The 26629-nt window shown below is 38.7% G+C and overlaps 1 protein-coding gene across 1 annotated transcript in view; it reads left to right on the plus strand.

The window, feature by feature from the left end:
* The window catches only part of RAB2A (RAB2A, member RAS oncogene family), an 89364-nt gene that overhangs the window by 20221 nt on the left and 42514 nt on the right, over positions 1–26629 (plus strand). Inside the window, exons 2-3 of the mRNA XM_032421528.1 lie at positions 12398–12469; positions 21079–21146. Coding sequence (XP_032277419.1) covers positions 12398–12469; positions 21079–21146 — 140 coding nt within the window. The remainder of the gene's footprint in view (positions 1–12397; positions 12470–21078; positions 21147–26629) is intronic.

Below are 26629 nucleotides of genomic sequence, written 5' to 3' on the forward strand. Positions count from 1 at the left end.
AAATGCTCCATTTTATTTTACAATTTTTAACAATTTAAATTGTATCTGGCTTTGTAGTTTTTGAAAATATTGCACTAGAAAACAAAAAAAAAACCACCTAGACCTTCCCTAAGAAAATCTAAACTTGCTTAGATTCAAAAACCTTCTACTTCACCAAATTAAATTTGGTTTGTCTTAATGAAGGATCTATTAACCATACTGGTTGGATCAGTCAGAGTCGAGCTAAGAGACTGAAACCACACAGGAATTTGCATAGGGAAAATCTAATGTAAAGAATCATTAACTATACCATGGGAATAGAGTAACAGGGAATTGGCTCAGAGGTAAAGAGAACTTTTAAAGAGTACAGTAACAGCAGATAGAGGGCACAGTCACTCCCCCAAGTCCCAGGCAGAGCCTGGAAGGAAGGAGCCAATCTGGCATCCAGAGCTTTTTGGAGGGGCACGGCTGAGGCCCGCTGGGTGGCAGAGAATTTCACTGAGGGGCTGTGATGGATTGGAAGACTGCCGTCTGTGTGCTGTGGGAAGCCTTCCGTGAGGAGGAGCTGTGTTGGGACCTTCGTGGGAAGCAGCCCGAAGGAGTGCCGGGGAAGCTGGCTGCGGAGAGGTGTGGAGGGCTGCCTTCTGCGGGTGACACTTGCTGTCTCGCCAGCTGGCCAGGGGGAGGTGTTCTGGCCTCTCCGGCAGGGCAGTGAAGGTTTGGAACTGGGAGGCCCTTGACTGGTAACTCCTGTACACACTGAAACGCTGAACTCCTCAAAGGAAAATCACATGGAAGTTAGGGACCGATGATAATCAGAGATGGAATTCTAAGTCAGCACAGTAAGGTTTTCATTCTCTAGCCTCATTTTCGTCTCTGAAAAATTCACTGTTGAGGAAAAAATTTTTATTTATTATTATTTTTTGAGAAATTGAATTTTTTTAAATGTAGACTAGAGTTTGTCATTACGTAGAAAAGGCTAGTTTCACTTTGTGACCTTTTCAGTGAGCATGCGGTACATTAAGCTAGTATTCACTGAGCATCTGCCTTCTAAATTGGGCCACAGTGCAACGTGGTTTTCAAAATACAAAAAGGTGAATGTTACTGCTCCTGAAGGAAGAAGGTAGATGTGTAAACTGATAATAAAGTATGATGTGATAAGTGCTTAATAAAGTATGTATAGAGTACTATGGCCTTAGCATGGGATAAAGTGTCAGCCTGCCTTTCAGCACTGGCGAAGGAAAAAGCAGCATAGACATGTGATCTGTGTGCTATCTCTTGTATTCCTCAAATAGCCTTATGAATAAAGTAGGTGGTATGATTACCATTACACAAAGAAGCAAATAAGGTCTAGAGACCTGAAACAGCTGTTCCTTCCAGTGTCACACACAGGATCCTAATCTAGTCCAGAAGATTTGTTATCTCTTAAATTAGTGGTGTACTTTGAAATGCAGAAGGCTTTACAGTAAAATTTTCCAAATGTAAAGCACGGGACTACTACTGTGAAGGATTTAAAAAATGAATTACATATGCCTCTGCCTTTAAGGGGTGTATAGTCTAGCCGGGCTGATTGAATACGAGAAGGGCTCTGATGGAGGTACTGGAGAAAGCTTGGGATTTCATGAGAAATTACACAATCCAGAACGCCTGTCTTCCTTCTTGGAAACCTTATGGTAAGATGACATTTGAAAGAAAAAAATTTGAGCATTGAAAGAAAAGAGAAAAAAAAAAAAAAAAGATGGCATTTGACCTGGTCCTTGAAAAATGGGTAGAGTTTAGACAAGTAGAAATAGTAAATAAGCAAAATGTAAAAATAGGGGGAAAAAAGTTGTCGTTTATCATCTATCTGTTAAGTGCCACACCTTGCACCTTCCTCAGTATAAACCATCCAGTTTAACTATAGTAGAGTCTCATATCAAACAATTACTGGAAATAAGACTGGAAAGATAAATTCATTAAACATATTGGACTTAGGTTGTGATAGAGTGTGGTTGAATTTGAACTTTATTCTGTAGGCAGTAGAAAAGGTAGAAGTTTTTTAAAAGAAGAGAGTACCAGACTGGAGTTATGATTCCATTAGAAACTAAATACACATGTGTGTATATTCAGATTCTAATACAGTAGCAGAGACATTCTAGATGTTAAATGCAATCCTTTCCTTCTGTCTTCTTTTCTCATCCATCCCTGGTACAGTCATATGTAGGATGGATTAGGAAGCTGGAGTGTATATAGTGAGGTGGTTATTACAGTGGTCCAGGTGGGTGGTAATAAAGGTCTTATGTAAGGCAGTGGTAGTGAAAATGAAGAGGTGGTTACTGGTGAGAGTTGGAATTAACAAGGTTTAGGGAAGGGCATTGTAGGGAGTGAAAATAAGGATGAAAGTAATTTTCAGGCATTTTTCCATTTTAGAAGAGTACTTCAAATACAGGCTATTTTTCATTTATTTTTAAATATAAAAGTAATAAGTACACATGATAACGTTAAAGCACTGTGAAAGGGCAGAAGATTGGCTAGGGGCAGCAGGACATGGTGGTGAAAGATGACAACATAGAAAGAGAAACAGGTCAGTGGTTAAAACTTTGGTAAGGTCCACTCCCCAAAGGAGTGGTCTATGGAAAGAGTGTAGTGTGGAAAGAGAAGGAAACAGTAACTTTACAGTGGAGAAACCTGTCAGACTACCTCAGGCAGGTGATCAAAGTTAATGTCAACAGTAATCAGTCATGTCGACGGTATGTACCCTTGTTATGATAGTGGGTCCACCTTTGAACAGGTGAGAAAATCTACTTACCTCTGTGGTCTTCCTCCCAAATGTCAGTAACTCCAGTCAGTCATGGGGGAAAAGTCCAACAGATCCCAATTGAGGGACACTCTATGATGCCTTGACCAGTACTCCTCAGTAATCCTCAAAACTGTTATGGTCATCAAAAACAAAGAAAGTCTGAGAAACTGTCATAGCCAAGAGACGCCTAAGGAGACATCACCAAATGTAATATGGTGTCCTCTATGGGATCCTGGGACAGAAAAAGGACAGTAGGTGAAAAACAAGTGAAAAAAAAATCAAAACTTGGGGAGAGGTAAAAGCAAAGAGGCTTCATAAAGAATGCAGGGTAAGGAATAAGCTATGAAGATAAGGCTTCTTCACTCACTATTATGTGTCCGTCGTAGGTTCTCAGCAAATAGTGGCTGAATAAATAGTAGGGTTGGAGCTCTTCCTAAGCCTGTTTTTAAAAATGAATTGTGCTCCTCAGTGAGGCCTGACTTCATCTTTTGGTCTTGAGCTCAGGTCTAGATTTGGTTTCCTAGAGTCCATGCCACACCCAGGGCAAGTGAGGTCATCATAGAAGGCCATCAGTGTTCTTCCTCCCCAGCATTTACAGCAGAGGATATTGTTTTTTTCCCCTGAAACCAGACAATTATATTATTTACTTTATACACACAGCCAGAAAGTCTCCATATTTTAAAGTTAGAAGAATACCTAGCTCACTTTGTGAAGGTAGGTTATGTATTACGGAAGCTTCCTAGGGGTTATGGCACTTGAGTTAAGTTGAAAAGATAAGTAGCTATTAGCTAAGTGGAACAGTCACTGAGTATTGGGGAAAGAACACTTAAAGTATGCTAAATAAATATGTGCAAACAGCCAGATGTGTAAGAAATACTGGCATTATCTGCTTTAGTCATTTTCATGGTTTTGGTCTCATCCCAGAGGTGTTTAAAGTACTTAGTGTACTTTAATATTTTAACACCAAAGATAACAGAAATGGGAGTAGATAATTTGCTTCAAGGGAAGGAGGGCTGTATCCTGACAACTTCCTATTTCCTTTTCACTTTATCAATTCTTTTCTTTCTTTAAAGCTTTATTTATTTATTTATTTATTTATTTGAGAGAGTGAGCACGAGCATGTGCCTGTGTTTGTGTGCTAGCAGAGGGAAGGGCAGAGGGAGAAGGAGAGAAGCAGACTCCCCGCTGAACACGGAGCCCCATGCAGGGCTTGATCCCGCGACCCTGAGATCATGACCTGAGCTGAAATCGAGTCCCGACACTCAACCGACTGAGCCATCCCGGCACCCCTCACTTTATTGATTCTTTAGCAACTCTTTCAGCCTTGTCAGCATACTTGTTTCCATACCTTCCATTTTCAGGGAAAAGATACGTTGTGTTTTGAAAGCTACATGTTCTTGGAAACTTTCTTTAATTTCTTTATTTTTATTACTAATTTATTTTTACTAGTGCCTGGAATATAGTAAGTACTCCATAAATGTTTTTTGAGTATCTCTAACCTTTGCTCCTAGCCTTCACTGACAGATTTCTCAAATAAATGTTCTATAGTTCCTGTTTCCTCTTCCCTTACTGCTCTTAATATTTCTGGTGTTTGAGGCACTTTACTGATTACAGTAAAATTATTACAGATGATGTCAACAAGCCTGGAAGACTAACAACATAAAAGTCCCAGGAGGAGGAAGAATGAAAGATGATTCTTGATAAGTGTATTGGTTTCCTAGGGCTGCTGTAACAGATTATCACAAACTTGTTTTAGGGCTTAACACAACAAAAACCTCTTCTCTTATAGTTCTGGATGCCAGAAGTCCAGAATCCAGGCATCTGCAGGGCTACTGTCCCTCTGAAGGCTCCAGGGAAAATCCTTTCTTGCCTCTTGCAGCTTCTGGTGGCTCCGGGTGTTCCTTGGCTTGTCATAGCCTGACTCAGTCTCTGCCTCTGTCTTCATGTAGCCTGTCACCTGTGTATCTGTCTTTGTCTCCCCCTGCCTTTCTCTTATGAGTACGTTTGTCATTGGATTAGCCAAATCCAGACTGAAATTATCTCAGAATCCTTAATTATATATGCAAAGATCCTTTTCCTAAATAAGGTCACATTCACAGGTTCTAGGGGTTAGTGCTTGGACATATCTCTTCGGGGCCACTCTTCAGCCTACTACAGTAAGGAACCAGATCAGTATCTAATTGAAGTAGTTGAGAGGACTGCTATCTTAGATGTGAGGGAGGACGATGTAAGGAGAACCAATAGTATAAGAACAACTCTGAAATCATTTTATTTAAAAGAAACTTAGAGATATGTGAATATTTTCTTCAGTTAATTTTAGAAAATATGTATTTAAAATTTTGAACTCAAGATCAGATGGGTTTGGTGGGAGATTTGCTGCTTAGCTGTATTCATCTTGAAGAATCCTCAACATTTTTATTAAAACTTCTGAATTTGCAAAATTTGAAATTTTCACATTTGAGCTTTATGGTATTCCTTTGAAGTAGGAATACTATATTTTCTTTTTCCATTTTATAGATGTGGAAATGGAGCATAGTTTCTATATCTAATTTGTCCCAGGTCACAGGTTATGAAATGATACAGATGGACTTGAACACTGGTGTTTCCCCTGTAAAGCTTATGTTCTTTCTAATACACTCTGCTGAGTTTATTATTTTCTGTTTAAAAAAAGCAGACTTTATTGTTTTTTCATTACGTGTTTCTCCATTTGGAATGTTAGTGCAAAGAAGAAGAAAATTTTCTCTGTTTGCAAAATAAGCTACTAATATTTCAGCCAGGTCACCACATCTCTGAATGATCTATGTTGGAGGTCTATCAGTTTTTTGGTATGACTTTAAAACATACAGTTCTTAAAACAAAAAAACAAACATACACCCCACAAAAAACAAAGAACGGTAGAACAGATCAGTGAAACAAAGCTGGTTCTTTGGAAAGATCAGCAAAATTGATAAACCTTTAGCCAGACTCATCAAAAGAGAGGCCTCACATAAACAAAATCAGAAAAATAAAATATACAGTTCTTCAGTGGTTTACTTTTATTCATTCATGGAACTTTTGTCACATTTTGTTTTTGAGAGCCAAATGTGGTAGATGAAAATATGCAGCCATGATTTCAGAATGATAGTTGGACAAAACTTTTCTTCAGTGGTTAGGAATTGGCTCTGGGAGGGCGCCTGGGTGGCTTAGTTGTTAAGCGGCTGCCTTTGGCTCAGGTCATGATCCCAGGACCCTGGGATCGAGCCCCGCGTCAGGCTCCCTGCTCCGTGGGAAGCCTGTTTCTCCCTCTCCCACTCCCCCGCTTGTGTTCCCTCTCTTGCTGTGTCTCTTGCTGTCAAATAAATAAGTAAAATCTTTAATTAAAAAAAAAAAAAAGGAATTGACTTTGGCTCTGGTACTTTTCATATGAACCTCAGTAGAATACCTGGCACTTGAACCTCAGTAGAATACCTGGCACTTACGCCATTGTTTCTTATGGAGAAGAACACCTTGCCTAAAAACCCCTGGAGGGCTTATTAATTCGATTTTTGGTCCAAGCAAAGAGTTCCTGAATCAGAAGCTCTGGGGTGGGGCTTTAGGAATGCAGTTTAATGAGTATTACTTGTAATTGTTTGGCATTCACGTGGTACTTAGGTACTCAGTTCTCACCACAATACTGTCCTACTGAGTGGATGGCAATGTGGACCTAAAGTAAAAGAAAAAGTTAAGGTGACTTCATGGTAGGCACTCTGACAGTGGCATTATTAAGTATATTTGTATTAATCAAAGAATGAATAGCCAAAGCGATCTTGAGAAAAAACAAAGCTGGAGGCTTCACCATGCTTCCTGATTTCAAACTATATTACAAAGCCGTAGTAAATCAAAACAGTATAGTATTGGCATAAAAACATAGACAAGGGTCAGTAGAATAGAGAGCCCAGATGAACCACACATATATGGTAAACTCACTCATGACAAAGGAGCCAAGCATATACAATGAGGAAAGGGCAATCTCTTGAATAAATGGTGTTAGGAAAACTGGACAGCCACATACAAAAGCATGAAACTGGACCACCAACTTAACATCATACACAAAAATGAACTCAAAATGGATTAAAGACCTCCTCAATGTAAGACCTGAAACCATAAAACTTATAGAAGGAAACATAGGCAATAAGCTCCTGGACATTGGTCTTGGTGATGATTTTTGGATCTGACACCAAAAGCAAAGCAATGAAAGCAAAAATAAACGAGTGGGACTACATCAAACTCAAAAGCTTCTGCATAGCAAAAAAACCACAGAGGTCAGTGGTTCATCCAGGGCCACCCAGCTAGTGCTTTTAACCACTACATAGTGCTGGCAATTCATTCAGAACCTCTGGGGTTGAGACCTCTTATGGATTTGGTGATTTTTTGGGTAAAGATCAAAAACTTCAAATGGGTAGAAAGTGGGAGCTACTTTACATAGAATGGTCAGGGAAGGAAGGCATCTGTGGTGGTGAAAAACCAGCCATGGGAGTCCGTCTGCATGGAAAGAGAGAGAAGAGGATGTTTGAAGGCCTTGCAGGTTCTAGATATAGAATGAAAACCAGGGGTAGAAGGATTGGGAGAGGCCACTTTTATGTTTGTTTTGTTTCTGTTTAATTCTGCTATTACATAAAACCAAACGTGTTTTTATAAAACATGTCTTTTTGCTGGTTCCTCTCTTTCTGTGGCTTTAAATACCATCTTATGCTGACAATTCTAATTTTTATCTCCAACCTCAATATCTTTCCTGAAGTCTAAACTCATATATTCTATTGCCTACCCAGTTTTACCATAAACTGGGATGTCTAATATCTCAACTCAAAATAACTAAACTGGAATTGATAGTCCTTCCTGCTCCACTTAAAATTTTCCCCATCTTCATTGATTCTTCCATTTGATCAGGCAAAAATATTGGAACCATTCTTAATGCAGTTCTCCTTCTCTCAAAACCCAAGTCCACACTGTCAACATATTCTCTTGCCTCTGCTTTAGAATGTTTATAGAATTCAGTCACTTCAAACCCCTCCACTGCTACCACCCTTGTCCAAGACACCATTTCTTGCCTCATTGAGAAAGCCTCCTTAACCAATCTCTGCTTCTCTCATCTGCATATACTTAACAGGTCATTCTCAGTATAGCAGCCACAATGATTATTTTAGAATTAAGGTCAAATTATATTACTCTTCTGCTCAAAACCCTCCAAAAAATCACCCATTTTATCACAAGTAAATTTTAAAATTCCTATGGAGTCTGCAAGATCAGGCCCTATGATGCCTGCAACCTCACGTCTTAGGGGCAGGACTCTCCCTTGCCTTCTGAGCTGTAGCCATATTTGGCTTCATGGCAGTTTCTCCAACACATTCCACATACAGCTTTTTCTCTAGCCCCCCCCCCCTTTTTTTTAAGATTTTATTTGAGAGAGCCCACGTGTGGGAGAGGGAGAAGCAGGCCCGATGCTGGACTCGATCCCAGGCCCTGGGATCACAACCCGAGCTGAAGGCAGACACTTAACCGACTGAGCCCCCTTTAGCCCTCTCCTTAGCCTAAAGTGCTCTTCTCTCAGTAATCCACCTGCCTGTTTCCTCACCTCCTCGAGTCTTGACTTAAATCTCACCTTCCCAGTGAGAGACCACCTCATTTAAATACCTTTTTCCTTTCCCCCAGTATTCCAGGTCTCATATATTTGCTCAGCTTTTTCTCCATACCATAACACATAACACTCTGCACTACCACGTCCACTTCATCCATCCATCTATCCATCCATCCAACCATCCACACTCCCCACCTCCCCAGTATATACACATACATACAAACATGCACACACACATTTAAAAAAAAAAGTTTTTTCATAGTCTCTTCTCACTCCAGAAGGGCAGACGCCTTTATCTTATTGTTTACTGATATTCCAGTTGCTTAGCCTTAGAACATAGTACATACTTAAATATTTCTAGAAAGTTTGAATTTTGGCATGCATTGGAAGTACATGTTGTGAAACTAAAAATGAATAAAATGTGCTTCTTGCTTTTAGGGAGCTTGAAGTATACATAGACATAGTAATAAGTAATAGTAGCATTAATAGTAACAAACATTTATTGAATTCTTTATTGAATTTTATTATGTGCCAGATACTGTTTTAAGCACCTAATGCATGAACTCATTTAATAATCCCAATAAACATCTGGGATAAGTATTATTAGCCTACTTTTTACAGATTAGGAAAGTGAGGCCCTGAGAAGATAACTAATTTGAGGTTCTGTTGATAGTGATTGGCAAGGCTGGGGTTGGAACCCGAGGAGTGTGGTATGGCTTTGGAGTCAGAAATGATAACCGCTATGTTATGCTGTTCTTAAGCATTAAATGAGCTGACATATGTAAATTGCTTAAAACAGTATCTGGCATGAGAGAAGCTTTATATAAGTTTATTTGTTGTTGGGAATCATAAATTTTAAATATTTCAAAGTTCTTGACAGTACAGTTAAAATAACATGAAAATATTCATTGGCCACTTAAACTATTCTTCATTATGTATCTTTTCTAAGTGTCTCCCCTCAGGAAAATCAACATATTTGACTATCATTCTCTATGAAAATGAAGGACGAATCAGTTACAAGTCCCGCAAAATATATAGGATTTCATGAAGTATGTAAAAATGTTGGAGCACTGCTTGAATTCCATATAATGCCATTGATGAATGGGGATCTGATATTTAGACTAATAAATAGCTGAAGAAGAGGAAAGATATGGAGGATGCTTTTAAAGAACTATCTGAATATCAAGGATTAAGAGAGGCTCTTAGGAAAATTGGTGAAAGAAACCTTGGAGATTTTTGCCAATTTTATATTATAAAAAGGACAAGTATTAAATCAAAGATGTCCTGCAAAGGATGCAAATTACCCAAACCCTCTAACGTGAAAGATAACTTGATTACCTGAAGAAGGAATATGGAGTTTTTAAAGTGAAGAACCAATCAGCAAGCCTTTTCTATATTTAACTAGCACTTGGTCAGAATAAGTGGTATCACTTAAAGTATCACTAAAGCAATACATGTTCTGTTGTGAGGTAAGAAAGATTTTTAGGCTCTTGTATTACTTAAATAATTGCCAGTCTGTTAGATGATTCTTGAGGTTTCACAATAAAAATCAATAAATCACAATAAAATGTGATTTCTAATTATAATTTTTTTGTATACCACATGGGAAAATTTGGATGTTTAAAAATAGAAATGAAGAAAAGACACAGGAATCTTAAATACATGGTACTGAGTGAAAGAAGCCAATCTGAAAAGGCTACATATACTGTTGATTCCAGCTAAATGACGTTCTGGAAGAGGCAAACTATGGAGACAGTGAAAAGATTAGCATTTCCCAGGGGTTGGAGGTGAGAGAGGGACTAATAAGCAGAGCATAGAGGATTTTTAGGTCAGTGAAACTATTCTGTATGATACCATAGTGGTAAATACATTATACATTTGTCAAAACCCGTAGAATAGACAACACCAAGAGTGAACCCTAATGTAAACTATGGACTTTGATAGTTATGTGTCAGTGTAGGCTCATGGATTGTAGCAAGTGTGATGGCTCTGGTATAGATAGTATTGGTGGAAAAGGCTGTGTTCCTGTGGGGCAGAAAGTATATGGGAACTTCGTACTTTCTGCCCACTTTTTAGTTTTAGTGAACCTAAAATTGCTCTTCAAAATAAAAAGTAAAAAAAAAAAAAAAGGAAAGAAAAACAAAAAGTCTACTTAAAAGGGGTGGGGGGCTGCCTAGGTGGCTCAGTCAGTTAAGCGTCCAGCTCTTGATTTGGGCTCAGGTCATGACCTCAGGGTTGTGGAGCCTGCTGAAGATTCTGTCTCTCCCTCTCCTTCTGCCCCCTCCCCCTCCCAATCTGGAAAAACAACAGCAAACCCTTGGGGCACCTGACTGGCTCAGTCCTAGAGCCTGTGGCTCTTGATCTTGGGATCGTGAGTTCAAACCCCATGTTTGTACTTAAAAATATTTTTTTTAAATCTTAAAAAAAAAAAACCTGAAGATTCATATCTCGAATGTTCACTTATTTTGTACCTTCACACTTAAAAAATGATTTCCTTTCTATCCTAGATCTGAAAGGCTATTCAGAGGAGCTAGAAATCTGATAAAATGAGTTTGGCTTTACACCTTTTGTAATGTAAAAAAGAAATCATGGATAAAAGAAAAGAAGAAAATTAAGGTCAAATATGTTTATTTTTAGTTAAAACATTCAGAAAACTTTGAACAAATAAAGTATTTCCCAAAGCATAACCATATACACACACATTTCTTTGATTTATTTACTGGGCATTTTGACAATCTTTGTAACATTTGACACTAGGGCCAATCATTCAGCAAAATCATTAATTGCCTTATCTCTGCCATAAGACAGCAAGGTATTCATCATCTTCTCTCATTGAGTTTATAATCTAGAAGACCTTGAACAGCTTAGTTTAAGTGTCACTTCTTCAGAAAGACCTCCAGCCCTTCAGTCTAAATTAATCTTGTTACTCTTCCTCATAGTCCTCTCTTCTTTGAAATGGCAGTTATAATTATTTCAAATTACAGTTCATATAGGTTGTCATTTGTAATGTTTAATTTTTCTACCTGTACTTGACTGTAAGGAAGGAAACATTCCACATGATTGTATCTTCAGGTCCCAAGTGCAAAGCACAGTTAGCATTTCAGTAAAGCCTTTTGAGTGCAAGAATGAAGGAAGCACAGGATGCTCTCAAGTAAGCAGAGTTGGTTGAGTGTGAAGATAAGGGCCTGAAAATGAGTAGGAAGATGGTGTGGTATTCAGTAACCAGTTCTCAGAGGATGAGTAGGATGAATACAGAAAATGTATCTTTAATTAGGACTGTGGAAGTTATTCATGACCTTAGGGAAGTGTAATTTGGTGATAGAGTGAAGGGATGCAATTCAGATTAGAGTTGATCCTGGGGGCGCCTGGGTGGCTCAGTTGGTTAAGCATCTGCCTTTGGCTCAGGTCATGATCCCAAGGTCCTGCCAACATTGGGCTCCCTGCTCAGCGGGGAGCCTGCTTCTCCCTCTGCCCCTCCCCCTGCTCCTGCTCTCTCTCTCTCTCTCTCTCTCTCAGATAAATAAAATCTTAAAAAAAAAACAAAAAAAAAAAAACCAGAGTTGATCCTGAAATGAATTAGCCAGAAGATAGAGCAAAGTAGATCCCACACATTTAACTGCCAATTTGGTTGGTTGGTTGTTTGTAGGAAGGTAAGATAAACTACAAAAAGAGATTACTTTGTTTTTAAATATTTTCACTACTACACAAAAAAACAAAGGCATTAACCCTTAATTGCTAGAGTACTGTGGTAGGGGCTACTAGGGGGACCTGCCTGGTTGTCTCCTAAGAGTTCTTGCCAGTTTTACCTTTCAGATTAAAATGTCGAATGAATAACGAAGGATGAAAAGGTGTTTTGGATTGGTTAACACCTTCCACCTGAATCATCAATCCCATAATTTCCCAGGAAATCAGAGCACCGAGAATTTCTGGTTAGATTGTTTACAGAGCACCAGAAACCCTAGCTGCCTCCTTTCTCTGTGCTTTCGTAAAGTGTTTCTTAATTTTTGTGAGTTTTGTCTCATAATATATATTTTTTTAACTTTCAGGTGTTGGTAAATCATGCTTATTGCTACAGTTTACAGACAAGAGGTTTCAGCCAGTGCATGACCTGACTATCGGTAAGTTTTATACAAGAGATGAGAAACATTCAGAAGTTTTGGGTAGTAGAAATGGAATGTGCTAAAGGGGTTCCATTCTATTGATGATGAATCAAAAAGAATCCATGAACTAGATTTGTTGCTGTGCAGTTTCATCCCATCACTTTTTAAAAATATGTGAGTATGGTAAAAATATTATCCAACTTTGTAAAAGTGGTCAGAAAACAGCAGGAAGACATAAATATTTTAAGATTTTGATTGTATTTAACAATTAAACAAATGATTGCAAAACAATATAGCATAGGGGTATGATCAGAGACTAGACCAGCTTGCCAGGATTCAAATCAAGGCTGTGCAACTAACTAGCTGGGTAAGCCACATTACCACTCCATGCCTCAGTTTCTTTTATCTGTAAAATGAGAATAATAGTGGTACCAATCTCACAAAGTTACTGTGAGCAATAAGTGAGTTAATAAATGTGAAGCATTGGAACAGTGCCGGGCAACATGGTAGATGCTTTAGGTTTACCTATAATTACTAATTGAGAAAAACTGCCAGCAGGCATTTTTAGTGTCCTAAGTTGCAAAGAATAAATGAGACAGTTACCAGTAACTGTTAGACTGAAATCTACTTTGATTTTATAACTGATAGCTTGGTGTATCTTCTCAGCCGGTGACTGCTTATTTTCTACAGATATCTTTAAATCATCCTTAAAAGCAAGTTGATTCTCATGTCCTGTGTATTTTTAGAATATCAAATCAAACATAGAGTTTGTTAATCAAATTATTAGATGAATTAATAATTTTCAGCCAAACCACATGTACTTTGTGGATATGTGGAAATCTTTTCCTAAGTGGCTCCTATCAATGAGAATATTCAGATTCCATTTTAATTTTACTAGTTTTAAGTATATACAGTAATGAAGGGTAAAACAGGTACTATTGTTTCATGCTGGTCCTTATTTCATTTCATAGTTTAACTTCAGTGAGCTCAGTTTTGTGTAGAATCTGCTCTTTGCCCAGATGGTCTAAACCTGGGTAGCTGTCTCTTAGGCCTGACTCAGTTGGTTTTAATATAGGGAACTAACCGAAAGTGTCTCCCTTTTCGTGAAGTTTTCGTATACATTTCTAAGGTGTTAGGGCACCTTAGAAGGAGAGGATGGGCTTAAGCCTGCTGTCAGAAATCGGCAAGGCCGATGTGGAGAGAGAGGAGGTGGACCAAAGGGGGTTGTTTGGAACTGTAAGTCCCGCAGCTGTACCAGCTGGCTTCCCTCTGGGTTTGTTGGTGGGTGGCTTTGGGAGGTCGGAGGCTAAAAGCAAAGGGAAGCCAAGCGTCTTCTTTTCTCTGTCTGCCTGGATTAACTTTATGTCCTCCAAGACTCTAGCCCCAACCTCTGGTGGTGACAGGCCCACTGATGGTCTGGCTTCTAAGGTCTGCCAACCCCGGATTCTCTGTTCCCCCAGCCTCGGGATGGTAGCACTTTCCTGCTGGTGTTAATCTCTCGGCTTCTTCACCATCCCTTCTTTGAGCTTCTTAGCTCTTTCTTTCCTGTAACTAACTCCCTACATTAAATTCCCTCTGTTTTAAATATTTAAATATGGTTTCTGTTTTTCTGGTTGGACCCTGACTGCTATACCTTATGACACCCATCGTGGCAATTTATTTTTCAGGTTAGTGGCATGTATTTGTTTTAAAGGAACATTGGAGTGTTTGCTGAAATAGGCATAAGACATTCTCTTGATTCTGCTGCATACTTTCCTTTGTCTGATGAATAGAAGAAGGTGAAAAAGCTAAGGTCGGGTCATGACTAAGAAGTATTAAACAGGGGAGCATAGAAAGTAAAAGACAAGGATGAGTCTATGAAATACCCCTTACCCTTTGACTACTGTCTCAGTGAGAATTGTTAACATAGGAATCAAAGAAGCAGTTTACAAATAGCATCCTGGATCCAGTTACACTGAAGGTCTAGACTAGAGCCTTGCTACTCAGAAGGTGTGTTCAAGCGCTGTTGCACTGACCAGCAGCATCAGTATTCTGTGGAAGCTTGTTAAAGAGTCTGCGGAGTCAGATTTTGCATTTGAGCAGGATCTCCAAGTGATTCCTATGAGAAGTTTGAGAAGCACTGGAGCAGTGGCTTTTAAATATTGATTACCCAGCTAGGAATTTGTTTTATATTATTGACTTATGCATACATGTGAGTGCACCCCCCATTCCCCCCCGCCACACACACACACATCCTGGCCTCTCAGTTGCTTTACTTCCTCTCCTCCTGTGATCTTGCTTCCCCTCTGCCTCAGCTACTCACTCCCATAGTCACGCCCAGGACCTGTGCATTACCAGTATCCGGAAGCACTCCAGAATCTGTTTCATGCATCTGGCCTTTTGACTGTTCTCCCATCCTTCCAACTCACACCCTCTAGTTGCTAACACTAACGATTTATTTGGCCCATCAGTCCTATAATCCATTGATCCTACTGTCTTTCTACTCTCACGCCTCTGGTGGTCCTGCTCCCCTCCTTACCCAGCTTTAATTCTAGCCACTGTAATTAAGTCATTCTAATCACTCCTGCATGCACCCTCAATCCCCCGTCCCCTCCTTTGCTTCATCACATTCTTGTGGCTAACCCATAAGTAAAATCTGACTACCCACTCCATCCTGCTTGGAGAAGAACACAGAGCTATGCTAACTAATGTCCTGTTAATTTCTTAGACACTAACTTCCAGCTGCTTGACAATTACACTTTATTCCCAGTCCATTCATTTTCCACTGCCCTGTACAACTGTGTTAGACCTTCTTGCTCTTGAAGCATGCAGCACCTTTCTTTCTCTCCTATAATAACCTTGGTCTCTATTTCAGAAAATAGAGGCAAGCAGAGGAGCATTTTCACAAGTCTCCATCACCACGTAGACCTACCTACCTGTGTTGGGCCCATAAACTCCACCTTTTCCTTGCTACCTGGATGAACTAGGAGATGCTAGCCAAGGCCTGCTCAAGAACACTGCTTCAGCAGTTCTTTTTTCTCCTAGGTGTCATTCATTTTTCCCTTTTTGATTGTCATTTTTCATGACTTACCTTTTCCAGCTTTCAATCCTTTTGTTCCCTTTTAGCAAAAGTCCTCAGAAAGAATTGTTTGTATTTTCTATCTCTCGTTTTTCTCCTCCCCTCATTCTTTTTTGAATTCACTCCGACTAGGCTCTCTCCTCCCCATGTGTACATATCCAGCTGCTGCCTCAGCATTCTCCTTTCTCTTAGGTGATCATTTAACGTGATCCAAACAGCTCCTGATTTTTTTCCTGCTACGTCTTCGCAAGTGTACCTGTATGCACGCACACACCCTCATACCCATCCTCTCGCCTAGATTTTTCTCCTTAACTTTTTATATAAGTGATTTTAAGTGTATATTGTCTCCCTCCAGTATAAAAGTTAAGTTCATGATAGCAGAGTTATCTGTTTTGTTCATTGCTGTATCTCCAGGGCCTGGTACATATAAGGATTCTATATTTAGAATATACTATCTGTCTGGGTAGAAAGCTTCATAAAGTAACATTTAACATTACAGTTCTTGATGGGTACATTTGTTTAATGCTGTTTAATTACATTGTATAGAGATAATTCTAGTTACAGTCCACTAATTCCCACTACATTTATTTGACTACCTACTAATGGACAGTTTGACAAACACTGATCTAGAGGCCAGGCCATTTATATGTTGATGCCATCTTCCTGCCTATCTCCCCCACGTTCTTAAACTAGTCATCCTATAAGAAATGACTGAGAGTAGTCATTGGGGGGAAAGGTGGTAGAATCAAAGCATTATTTCTTGTATCTGGCTTCCCACAAATCAGTTAAAAACGCATCTCATTTATTTGGGATTCAGTTTTCTGAGATAACTCTAGTTACCTAAAATAACATTGCCAAGAACTAGGAAGGTAGTTTAGAGGACCTGTGAACATCTAATTTAGAGCTCACAAAGTCTATGTTACCTGAATAATAAAATGTAAATGTATTTTCTTGACAGGGTGTGGTTATTATGAAAACATTGTTAAAAATCCAGAGAAAGTTAAATTCCCCGTATGACTTGCCTTTGGCCCTCCAGCATCCACTGGTGTGTATGTCGCCTTCTAGAATTTTAAAATGTATTCATAAGCAATCACACAAAGCTATTCTGGTTTGCACTCCCTCCACCGGAGTACTGAAAAAAGTACCTGTTGCTGTTTGTCCTTGCCCTTCGCTGCTGCTTCTGTGTTATTACTCTGTGAAATGGAGAGAGAAAAGTGTTTTTTTTTACTTTCCAGTTCCTGAATTTTTAGTGAGGCTGAGCATTTTTTATATGTTTAAGAACTACTTCTATGTCTTTTCTCTTTGAATTGCCTGTTTTTATCTTTGCCCCTTCTAGTACTAGTTTGTTTTTTGTTTTGTTAGATCCTTTGATGTTTTTCTTTATATCTTTCAGGCCTTATTAAGGAAGGCTCCCCAATACAAAACTTATATAATATTCTCTTAATTATTTTTCGAATACTATAAATTTGTACCCTATCTGGTATATGGCCATGTATATGATTTTCTTTAATCCACGTATAACATGTGGCCCCATACTATTAATTAAATAAGCCATCTTTCTTTCCTGTTTGAACTATTACCTCTATCCTATGCTAAATCTCCATATGTAAGCAAGCCTGTTAGGGTGCTCTCAAATCTATTCCATTTATGTTTAGGGGTTTTTCTTTTTGTTTTGGGGTTGTTTTTTTTCCCCCCTCTTTCATGAGAAAATATCACAGTGATATTTATAGTAACTGTAGTCTACTTAATTTGTGATGGGCATTTTTCCTTTTCTAAGTTTTCTTGATCATTCTTGTGAATTTGTTCTTCCAAATGAAATTTAGTCTCAGTTTGCCAAAATGCAAAATTTCTAGTGAGGCTTTTAAAGGTTGAGAAGAATTTTATTTATGGGTTAATTTGGAGACAATTTACATTTTTTAGTATATTAAGATCACCTGTTTATATACACGTGTGTTTTCATTTTTTCCAACTTTTTTAATGCCCTTCAGTAAAGTTTTATAATTTTCTTCATACAGGCCTTGTGCTTTTTTTAAGTTTATTTTGGTATTTTATAGGTTTCATTACTATTGTGGATAGAGGTTTTTTTCCACCATTATTTTTGTTTACTTAGTTTGCATGCTCTGGGTAGCCTGGTCATATCTGTAAGTCATAATTTTTTCTTTAGCTAACATTTGCACCTTTTAGTTTTGTTCTTGTAATTTGTGACCAAAATCTCTAGAATAATGTACAAGTTGAGGGCATTATAATCATTTTCTCTGTAATTTGAATTTCTCTAGTGGTTTACCTTTAAGTATGGCATGTGCTGTTCATTTTTCATAGAAAATTAGGGGAACTACTCTTTAATATCTCATTTTCCTCTTGTTTCCAGAATTAGGGGAATAAAGTCTTCTTCCCACAAGTCCCTGTTTTGAACCTCTATAACGTCTAGGTCCTGGAACAAGTCCATATGTTCTCTTGCTGGTCTACCTCTGCTCTCTGCTTTGGCAGCCCCACAATCACCTGGCTCCAATAGGTGGCTCTTTCTCAAACAGGCTGTCATCATTAGTTTATATGAGTGGTGGTTTAGAAATTTTGGTGTACAGTATGGAATAATAATAATAATAGCTCACACATACTGAGTACTTTATGCCAAACACTGTTGTGTTTTTGTGTGTAATAACCATTTTAGTCTTGAAAAAAGTCTTAGGAGATGGGTATCATTTATACCATTTTACGATAAGAAAACTATGACGCAGAAGAGATTTAACAATTTGCCCAAGGTCCCACAGTTAGTAGGTATCGATCATTGAATGCTCAATAAATGGTTACTCTGCAAGGTTTCAAGTTCTTACTATGTAAGGATGATAATGATCTAGAGAGAGGTAAAAAGTGTATGTATTTACATTCAGAGTATTTTGTTCTGGAAGGTTGCAAGTGAATAACATATCTGAAAAAATCAGAATTGCTCCCTAACAATGTCAGGTAAATGAGGCCTTCTTGCATTTGGCTCCACAGACAATTTCTCTGGCTGCCAAATTGGCTGTTAATTGAAAATGTATCTGGGAAGAGAGCCTCAAGGGCATAGAGGATGATGGTTTATCCCTTGAAAAAAAGATAGGGAAAATGGGATTCTCAAGCATATGTATATACTTAAGGAAAAAGATTAAAAAATTTTAATAATGCAGAAGAGAAATAAGGTTTTCAGTTTTTTGTGTGTTACCGAGTCTTACAGGACATTTAGGTTTCAGTATTTTCTTTTGCCACATAGACTACAAAGGTAAAACCCGCATTGAGCCCAGTTACAAGTAGGTAAATGAGAAAGAGTTACGGTTCTGAAGCTGAAATCAGATTGTTTTTGTTTCGTTTCAAACAACCTTTATTACCTTGAATAAAGAGATAAATGTACCAAAATGCAATTGTGGCTAAGTTAAGCAAAAGGGGATATATATTAGAATACCTGGAGTTTTATATAGAACCTACAGAAGAGGGAAGCCTTGGACTTGGGAGTGGGCAGGAATGAAGCATGTGAGGGGCCAGGAAGCAGGAGCTTTTCTGCGCCTTTCATCTGCTGGGACAGAATGCATGCTGGTCACTTGTCATATCTGTGTCCCTGTGCTCAAGATGTCAGTTCCCGAGAAGGAGCATCTGCTTGCCCTTGCTTGCCTTGCCTGTCCAACCTTGGTATCAGTCCAAGGGTCTATTTCTAGTTTTTAGTTGTTTGTTGTTGTTGTTGTTGTTTGTGAAATTTGACATTATGCGTTGGGTTGAAGAAATCTTTAATCCCGGTGAACAGTGCATCATTTTCGGATTATGGTTAAAAGCTCGCCTATGACAATGAAAGGAAAAACAGGATTTCTCTCTCTCGTTTGTGGCTAGAAACAATAGAGTCATGAAAAGGCTCCCACCTAGTTAAATGTCTAGCTATGTAGAATTTTGTATATTAGTACATTCCTTTTAAATACTGACACCTCAAAGAACATTTGTATAATATTTAGCCACTGGTTTCTCCCCTCAGCTACTCTCGTTTTCATGTCATTAATGGTAAGCTGATGGGTGGTTGTTTTGTGTGTCTCCCACCTTGCAGCACAGAATACATGTGAATATATGTATGTATGTATGTACATGTATTTGTAATGAATATATAGTTAGGTAGATATAAAAAATGATTTTATATGGCATAATTTTGGAATTTTGCATTTTTCATTCTAGTACATCATGACTCCTGAGCCTAGTCTCTACCTTTTCTTTATTTCTGAGGCTGAGAAACATACCATTAGTTTTTTGGTATTGGCTATGTCCCTAGGATGGAATCAGTATTAAAATGTAGACTAAAACCTTCAAGTTACATATCATGAAAGGACAAATTACCTGTCTATCCCATCCTCCTGATCATGGTTGGGGGAATTACAGGAGATGCTGAAATGGAATTCTGACACTGGGCAGTATGCCCTTCCCTGGGCAACTAGAAGCTGTTTTTCTGCCAGGATGACATCTGGTTTCTGAGGACCATGTGTGTCTTCCCTTCACCCTGACTCTGATCTAAATACTGATAGAGCACACTTCAAGCAGTAATGACTTGGTGTAATATATGTGATAGACTTCTTTCAGAATCTCCTTCACAGCTGTGTGCTGTTCTGAAATTATCCTCTTTTCTCCTCCTCCTGTTTTGATGATTGCCTGAGTGCTTTCAAAAAAAGATGATAAATGAAGGAAAAAAGCCTAAGTAGTTAACTTGTAAGTGTAAAGTATATACTCCCTTTGACCTACAATTCTGTTTCCTGTAATTTGCCTAAAATCATAATCATTGGCTGAAAAAAGTATGCAGAAAGTTCATTTCCATTTTAACTACTTAGTGAAAATTTGGGAATGACCTGAATTTGTAGCAATAGAGTACCAGCTCAGTAAAGTTGGCTTATTATGCAGCCATCAAAAATAATGGCATAGTTTTATATATTTATTGATGTGTAATGAGATTTGTGATCTGGAATAATGTTTATGTTATTGACTGAAAAGCAGATTGCAGAACAGCATTTATATGGTCCCATTTATATAAATTGTATACTTTTGTGTGTATACACAGAATATGCTACCTATGGAGCAATGTTCGGAAGTATGTTTAAACAATGGTTATCGCTCCTGGGTAGATTTGGAGATTTCTTTTCTAGTTGATAACCCACACTGGGAACCAAAACTGTGATGTTGAAGTGCATTTATCCCTTTCAGTGATTTTTATACCACATTACTAGTTTTTAAGAAATTTTAGTATTTGTTACTAATAATTATGGTTCTTGAATCTCACTTCTAGTTGTTTTTATATTATTGAGCCTGTGAAACAGGAAGACCACAGTTTGTTTTCTAACTGTACTAGACTTGAATATCTTAGTATTTTAATTGTGTCTTTACCTTATGCTTTTTAGCACCTCTGCCTTCGATTATATGTTTTCTAAGGATAGGAGCGATATTTGTTAAAGTTTATCTATGTATCACCTGGCATAGTATGTCCTGGAAAAAGACATCCTTTTTTAAAAATCCTTAAATGTGAAATATAGTCCTTCTAGTTTGTGTAACAAGTCATTTTTTGTCTGTTCAGGTGTAGAGTTTGGTGCTCGAATGATAACTATTGATGGGAAACAGATAAAACTTCAGATATGGGATACGGTAAGTATAGTAAATACATTGTATGCCCTCAATAAAGTTGTTTTGTGAAAGTACAGTATATGTTTTGTTTTGTTTTAATGTCATTTTATGCCTATTATGGTTTGTTGGATACCAACACCCCTGCAGTCATGAGATGAAATGTGGTGCCAGAAAAGATTAGGTTATCTTATGCAGCGTTTTTCAACAGGTGTACTGCAGGTGTTGGGTGTTAGTGAACATATCTGAACAAATGCTCAGGCTATGTGGTCTTAAGTGGAAATGCTCTAGAAACTATGTTTTTAAGAAAATAAAGCAGCAGCGTATTTAAAGTACACGTATGAGATAAAATAACGAATGTAAACCCTGTAGAGTCACTTGATCTGACAGTTTGTTAATATTAAACGTTTGATTTAAAAATAAAAGTTTGCGAGGCGCCTGGGTGGCTCAGTCGGTTAAGCGTCTGCCTTCAGCTCAGGTCATGATCCCGGGATCCTGGGATTGTGTCCCGCATCGGGCTCTCAGCTCAGTCAGGAGCCTGCTTCTTCTCTCCCTCTGCCTGCCTGCCTGCCTACCGCTCCCCCTGCCTGTGCACGCGTGTGCTCACACTCTCACACTCTCTCTCTCTCAAATAAAATTTTTTTTAAAAAATTAAAAAATAAAAAGTTTGATTTAGTCCCAACCACTTGAAGCCACCTTGCTTCTCGCACTTATAGTCACTGAGTGCCTGTTCCATTCCCTGCCAGGCTGTATGGCCTTTTGTTTTTTTGGATAGAGAGAGCACAAGCCAGGGGGCAGTGGGAGAGGGAGAAGCAGGCTCCCCGCTGAGCAGGGAGCCTAGTGCGGGGCTCGACCTGGGATTTGAACCACAGAACAGGATTTGAGTGACTGTTTTCTCTATTCTCCCAACTTAAATTCATAAAAGAGAAGTTACTTTATTACATACAATGGATGCCTTAAGGTAGTGGTTCTCAAACTTTTTGGTCTCAGAATCCCTTTCTTTATGCTTTTAAAAATTAATGAGGACCCCAAAGGGCCTTTGCTTATGTGCCTTATAGCTATCAGTATTTACCATAGTAAATAGTAAAATTGAGAAACTTTTTTTTTTTTTTTTTAGAGAGGGATAGGGAGAAAGGCTGGGGGAGGGGCAGAGGAGGAGGGAGAGAATCTCAGGCAGGCTCCCTGCCCAGTGCAGACATTTAAAAATAACCATAATGGGGCATCTGGATGGCTCAGTCAGTTAAGCATCTGCCTTCGGCTCAGATCATGATCCCAGGGTTCTGGCATCGAGTCCCTCATCAGGCTCCCTGCTCATCGGGGAATCTGCTACCCCCCTCTCACCCACTCTGTCCCTCCCCCCTTTGCCGTGCACACTCGTGCTCGTTCTCTCTCTCTCAAATAAAATCTTTTAAAAAATAAGCATAATAAACTCATATGTTAGGATAAGCAAAGCAGTTTTTATGGGAATTGACTATGTTTTTCCAAAACAAAAAATTGACTGTTTTTCGAAAACAAAACTTTTATTTTTCCAGTGAGAAGTGTTGGTTTGTTACATTTTGAAAAATCTCTTCACTGTCTACTTAATAGAAAACAGCTTGGATTCTCATATCTGCTTCTTCCTTGAGTCTTATGTGTGTTTAGTTGGAGTATAGAAGAAGATACACCCTCACACAAATAGGTAGTTGGGAAACAGAGGACCTCATGGACCCTTAAAGAGTCGGGGACTCTGAGGGGTCCTGGGATCACACTTTGAGAACCACTGCTGTAGGGCAATTAAGACTTAATTCTTCATGGATCCCCAGTTGAGAAAGATCAAAAAAGGTCACCTGTTAGGACAAAGAGCATATTCTCTAAACTATTAAATGAAATATAAAATACGGGGAATTTTGGGGCACCTGGGTGCCTTCAGCTCAGGTCATGATCCCGAGGTCCTGGGATCGAGCCCCACATCAGGCTCTCTGCTCGGCCAGGAGCCTGCTTCTCCCTCTCCCTCTGCCCTCCCCCCTTGTGATATCTCTCTCTCTGTGTCAAAGAAATAAAATCTAAAAAATAAATAAATTTAAAAAGTAAAATATGGGGAACTTTATCATTATATACCCGTTGTTGTTTTTTTTTCTCTTGTCACTCAGTCTTGGTTTCTTACCTGTCACCTATAATAATTACTGAAGGAAGCAACCTTGGAGAATATTCAGTCTCACAGACTTGATTCTCAAGAAGACCAAGAAAGTTGCTGCAGGCTGTCGTGAGACCGAGGTTTCCTTACCCTTTCTGCGTATCACATAATCGTCCCTGAAATGGAAAACTCTACATCTCTATCTTGCTCTGTCCCAGAGTTATACATTGGACTCTAGGTTCTTGTGGTTTCTTACCTCTTCTTTTTAAGTGGAGATTTATGCTTTTACTGTTTCTTAGGGTCCCTCCCCGACCCCGAGCCTGTAGTGTCTCATAACCTTTTTGATTTATATTCTCTCAGGCAACATGATTTCAAAACTGCATGGAAAAGAGAAAAATGAAATATGCAAAGTCCCTTCCTTCCTAGAGATTTAAAATTAATGCTCTCCAGCCAAAAGGAAGTATTTTCTACTTCTATATTAAAAGAGTTCACTCTTCTTTTTCAGAACTGATTGTTTTGCATAAGCTAGGTTGCTTTTTTACCTAATCAACCAACCAGTACAGTGAAGTGTGAACCAGACTACTTGCTATTCTATAATAAACACATTTTTCATACCTTGTACTGTGCATGAATACTTGCTTTGCTCGAAGTACTTTACTCCCTTTTTCCATTTAAGACCAGCTCAGATGTCAACTGTTGTGGAGCCTTTCTGACACCCATGGGTTAGCTGAGTCTCCCCATAGTATTTTATGCATATTTTTGTTGGAGCTCTGACCCTGCTGTTACTATAGTTGTTTGTTTACCCTCCTCAGAATAAGCATGAGGGAAAGGACCATCTGTATTGTACTCAGCTTTGTGTCTACATTCATAGATTGTTGACTGATAAAATGTTTGGTAGATTTTATTGAATGAATGAGTAAAGCATCTCATTCTAAGCAGCTGGTAGGATCATTGGATATGTTCAAGAGACATCATTACTGGGGTGCCTGGGTGGCTCAGTCGTTGAGCGTCTGCCTTCGGCCCAGGTCATGATCCCAGGGTCCTGGGGTCGAGTCCTGCATCGGGCCCCCTGCTCGGCGGGAAGCCTTCTTCTCCCTCTCCCACCCCCCTGCTTGTGTTCCTTCTCTCGGTGTGTCTCTCTCTGTCAAATAAATAAATAAAATCTTAAAAAAAAAAAAGACATTATTACTAAAGTACATAGTTCCAGAGGGAAGATTGATACTGTAATGAAAAGTATGTGACGTTAGAGGCACAAACGACTTCATTGTAGTTTATTCTAGTGTATTCAGTCATTCTTCTATCCCTAAGGTGTTCTATTAAATAATCCCCTGCCCTCCAATTTTTGAAACTTGAAAAAGTCATTCATTCCCCCAGTTGTTTCTTTTATAGATTAACTAGTCCTGCCTTTTTCCCCCCACCTTAGCTTATGAGTTGATTATTTTATACTGCAGTGATCTTTCAGAAGAAATCTGTAGTAATTACTTATTTTGGACCAGTATGAAAGGGAAATAGAGAAGAAAACAAACAAACAAACCTTGCTCACACTTCCTCTGTAAAGGCAGAGGAAGTCTTCTCTCTATCTAAAAGAGGAGACTAGTACCTTTGAAGACATCATGACTCCCAAAAAAGAATTCCGGGGCTTCCACATGGAGGGTGCTAGGAACACAATAGCCTGTTTCAGATTTTAAAGAATGTTCAAACAACTCTATTTACTTTTGAAAATTGCTTCTTGAGTCTCTGCCTTAGAGGTTTGCCTCTTACTGTCCATGGTTTTCTTCTTTCACCTAACTTCCAAAACTCTCTAATAGACATTATCTGACACACATTAAGGTTGGTTCCACACTTAGTTTTATATCTGAATGGAACACAGTTTCCCATATCATCAAATGTCTATACCTTTGGATAGGAAACTACATTTTTAGTAGCAAGGATAATGTCTTTTTCTGGCCCAGGACATTTACAAAACCATCCTAGGATCCTTCAGACAAAAATTTGCCAAATATTATTGTTTCATCAGCCTTAAAGAAATGATTTTTTCTCCCCCAGTGACTAAGTCCCAGTATCTTGGGATGTTTGTCATCCACTGTATATCCATTTCCATTCACAAAAAGTAAAAATAAGTTTTCCTTGCAAGATTTCCACATCCACCATCCAGCATCTTTGCTTTGTTTTGAAAATAGTAAGTATAGTTGCCAGGAGATCCTCCCCAGAGGCCTTGCTGCAAGCTGTGGTAACAGTTTATCAGTGCCTCCCATAAAGCACTTTCCTTTGGCCCTGTGTAACTTTTTTTCTTTGGTCAAAAGTCAAATGTGTGATATTCTTAGTTTCTGTCAGGGTGAGTCAAAGAAGAAAACAAGTTGCACCCAGTTCTTACTCCTTGACTGATGGAACGAGGGCCTAAGAAGTCCATTCTCACTCTTAGACCCTCATCCAGCCTTTCCCCGCCTTTTTTTATTCTTACTCCTCTTTTTGTTTTTTGTCACATTTTCAGTTGCCTTCCTAGTATATCCAAATAAATTTTATTCTCTCCCCCCAGATTTATAGTATGGATGTTTTAAGTCCATGTTTCTGCTCAACTTCCCTCAAAATATTTTAGATTTACCAATATTTTCCCCCTCAAATGAGACATTGGAACTGTATAAAAATAGTTGTGTGTGACCTATATGCTGAAAGTACCTTCTCAGCAAATTACAGGCATTTTTTTGGTCCTTTGTAAAATGTATCCATTTATACCCAACTTCTTACCCCAAACAATGAGTGTTTTTATATATCAGTGGGGTGCTAAGGATGGCTGACCAGAATTCAGTGCGACCAGGGAAAGGGCCTGGAACCAAGCACCAGGACCCAGTTCCACCTCTGCCACTCCTCTCCACTCCCAGCCCCACAAGCCCAGGGGTGGAGAGGCTTTTGCCTCCTGTGGCAGCTATTCATCAGCCTTCTCTTGAACAACTACAGGGACGGGAAACTATCTTAGACATTTCATTCTACACGAATATTTACTTCCCACCTGTAGTCTCCAGTTTCTCTTATTATGGCAGTGTTAAAAGAATCTGAAATCCTTTCTTTTTCAAAGTAAATATGCTTAATTTTTTAAAGAATTTAAAATCGCTATTCTTTCTAGATATTAACAATCCTGTTTCTCTTCTCAGGATGATCCACTTTTGTTTCTGCAGGAGACTCCCTTAGAAAGCCTAGACTTAAATAGTCCAGGTTGACTTTTTATCTTGCTGTGGACCCAGGCAGCCTAAAAATCACTTTGACTTTTACTAATGTTATTGTCATCCAAAAGAAAAGTTTTGTTCATGTGTGTTCATTTCAAAATCTTTTTTCCTGAATGATAGCAGTTACTTGATTACAGGTCTAGATTTTTAAGTTGAATCTTTAGTAAAAAGTA

This window comes from Phoca vitulina, unplaced genomic scaffold, assembly GCF_004348235.1.
Source record: "Phoca vitulina isolate PV1807 unplaced genomic scaffold, GSC_HSeal_1.0 scaffold25, whole genome shotgun sequence".
Taxonomy (NCBI): Eukaryota; Metazoa; Chordata; class Mammalia; order Carnivora; family Phocidae; genus Phoca; species Phoca vitulina.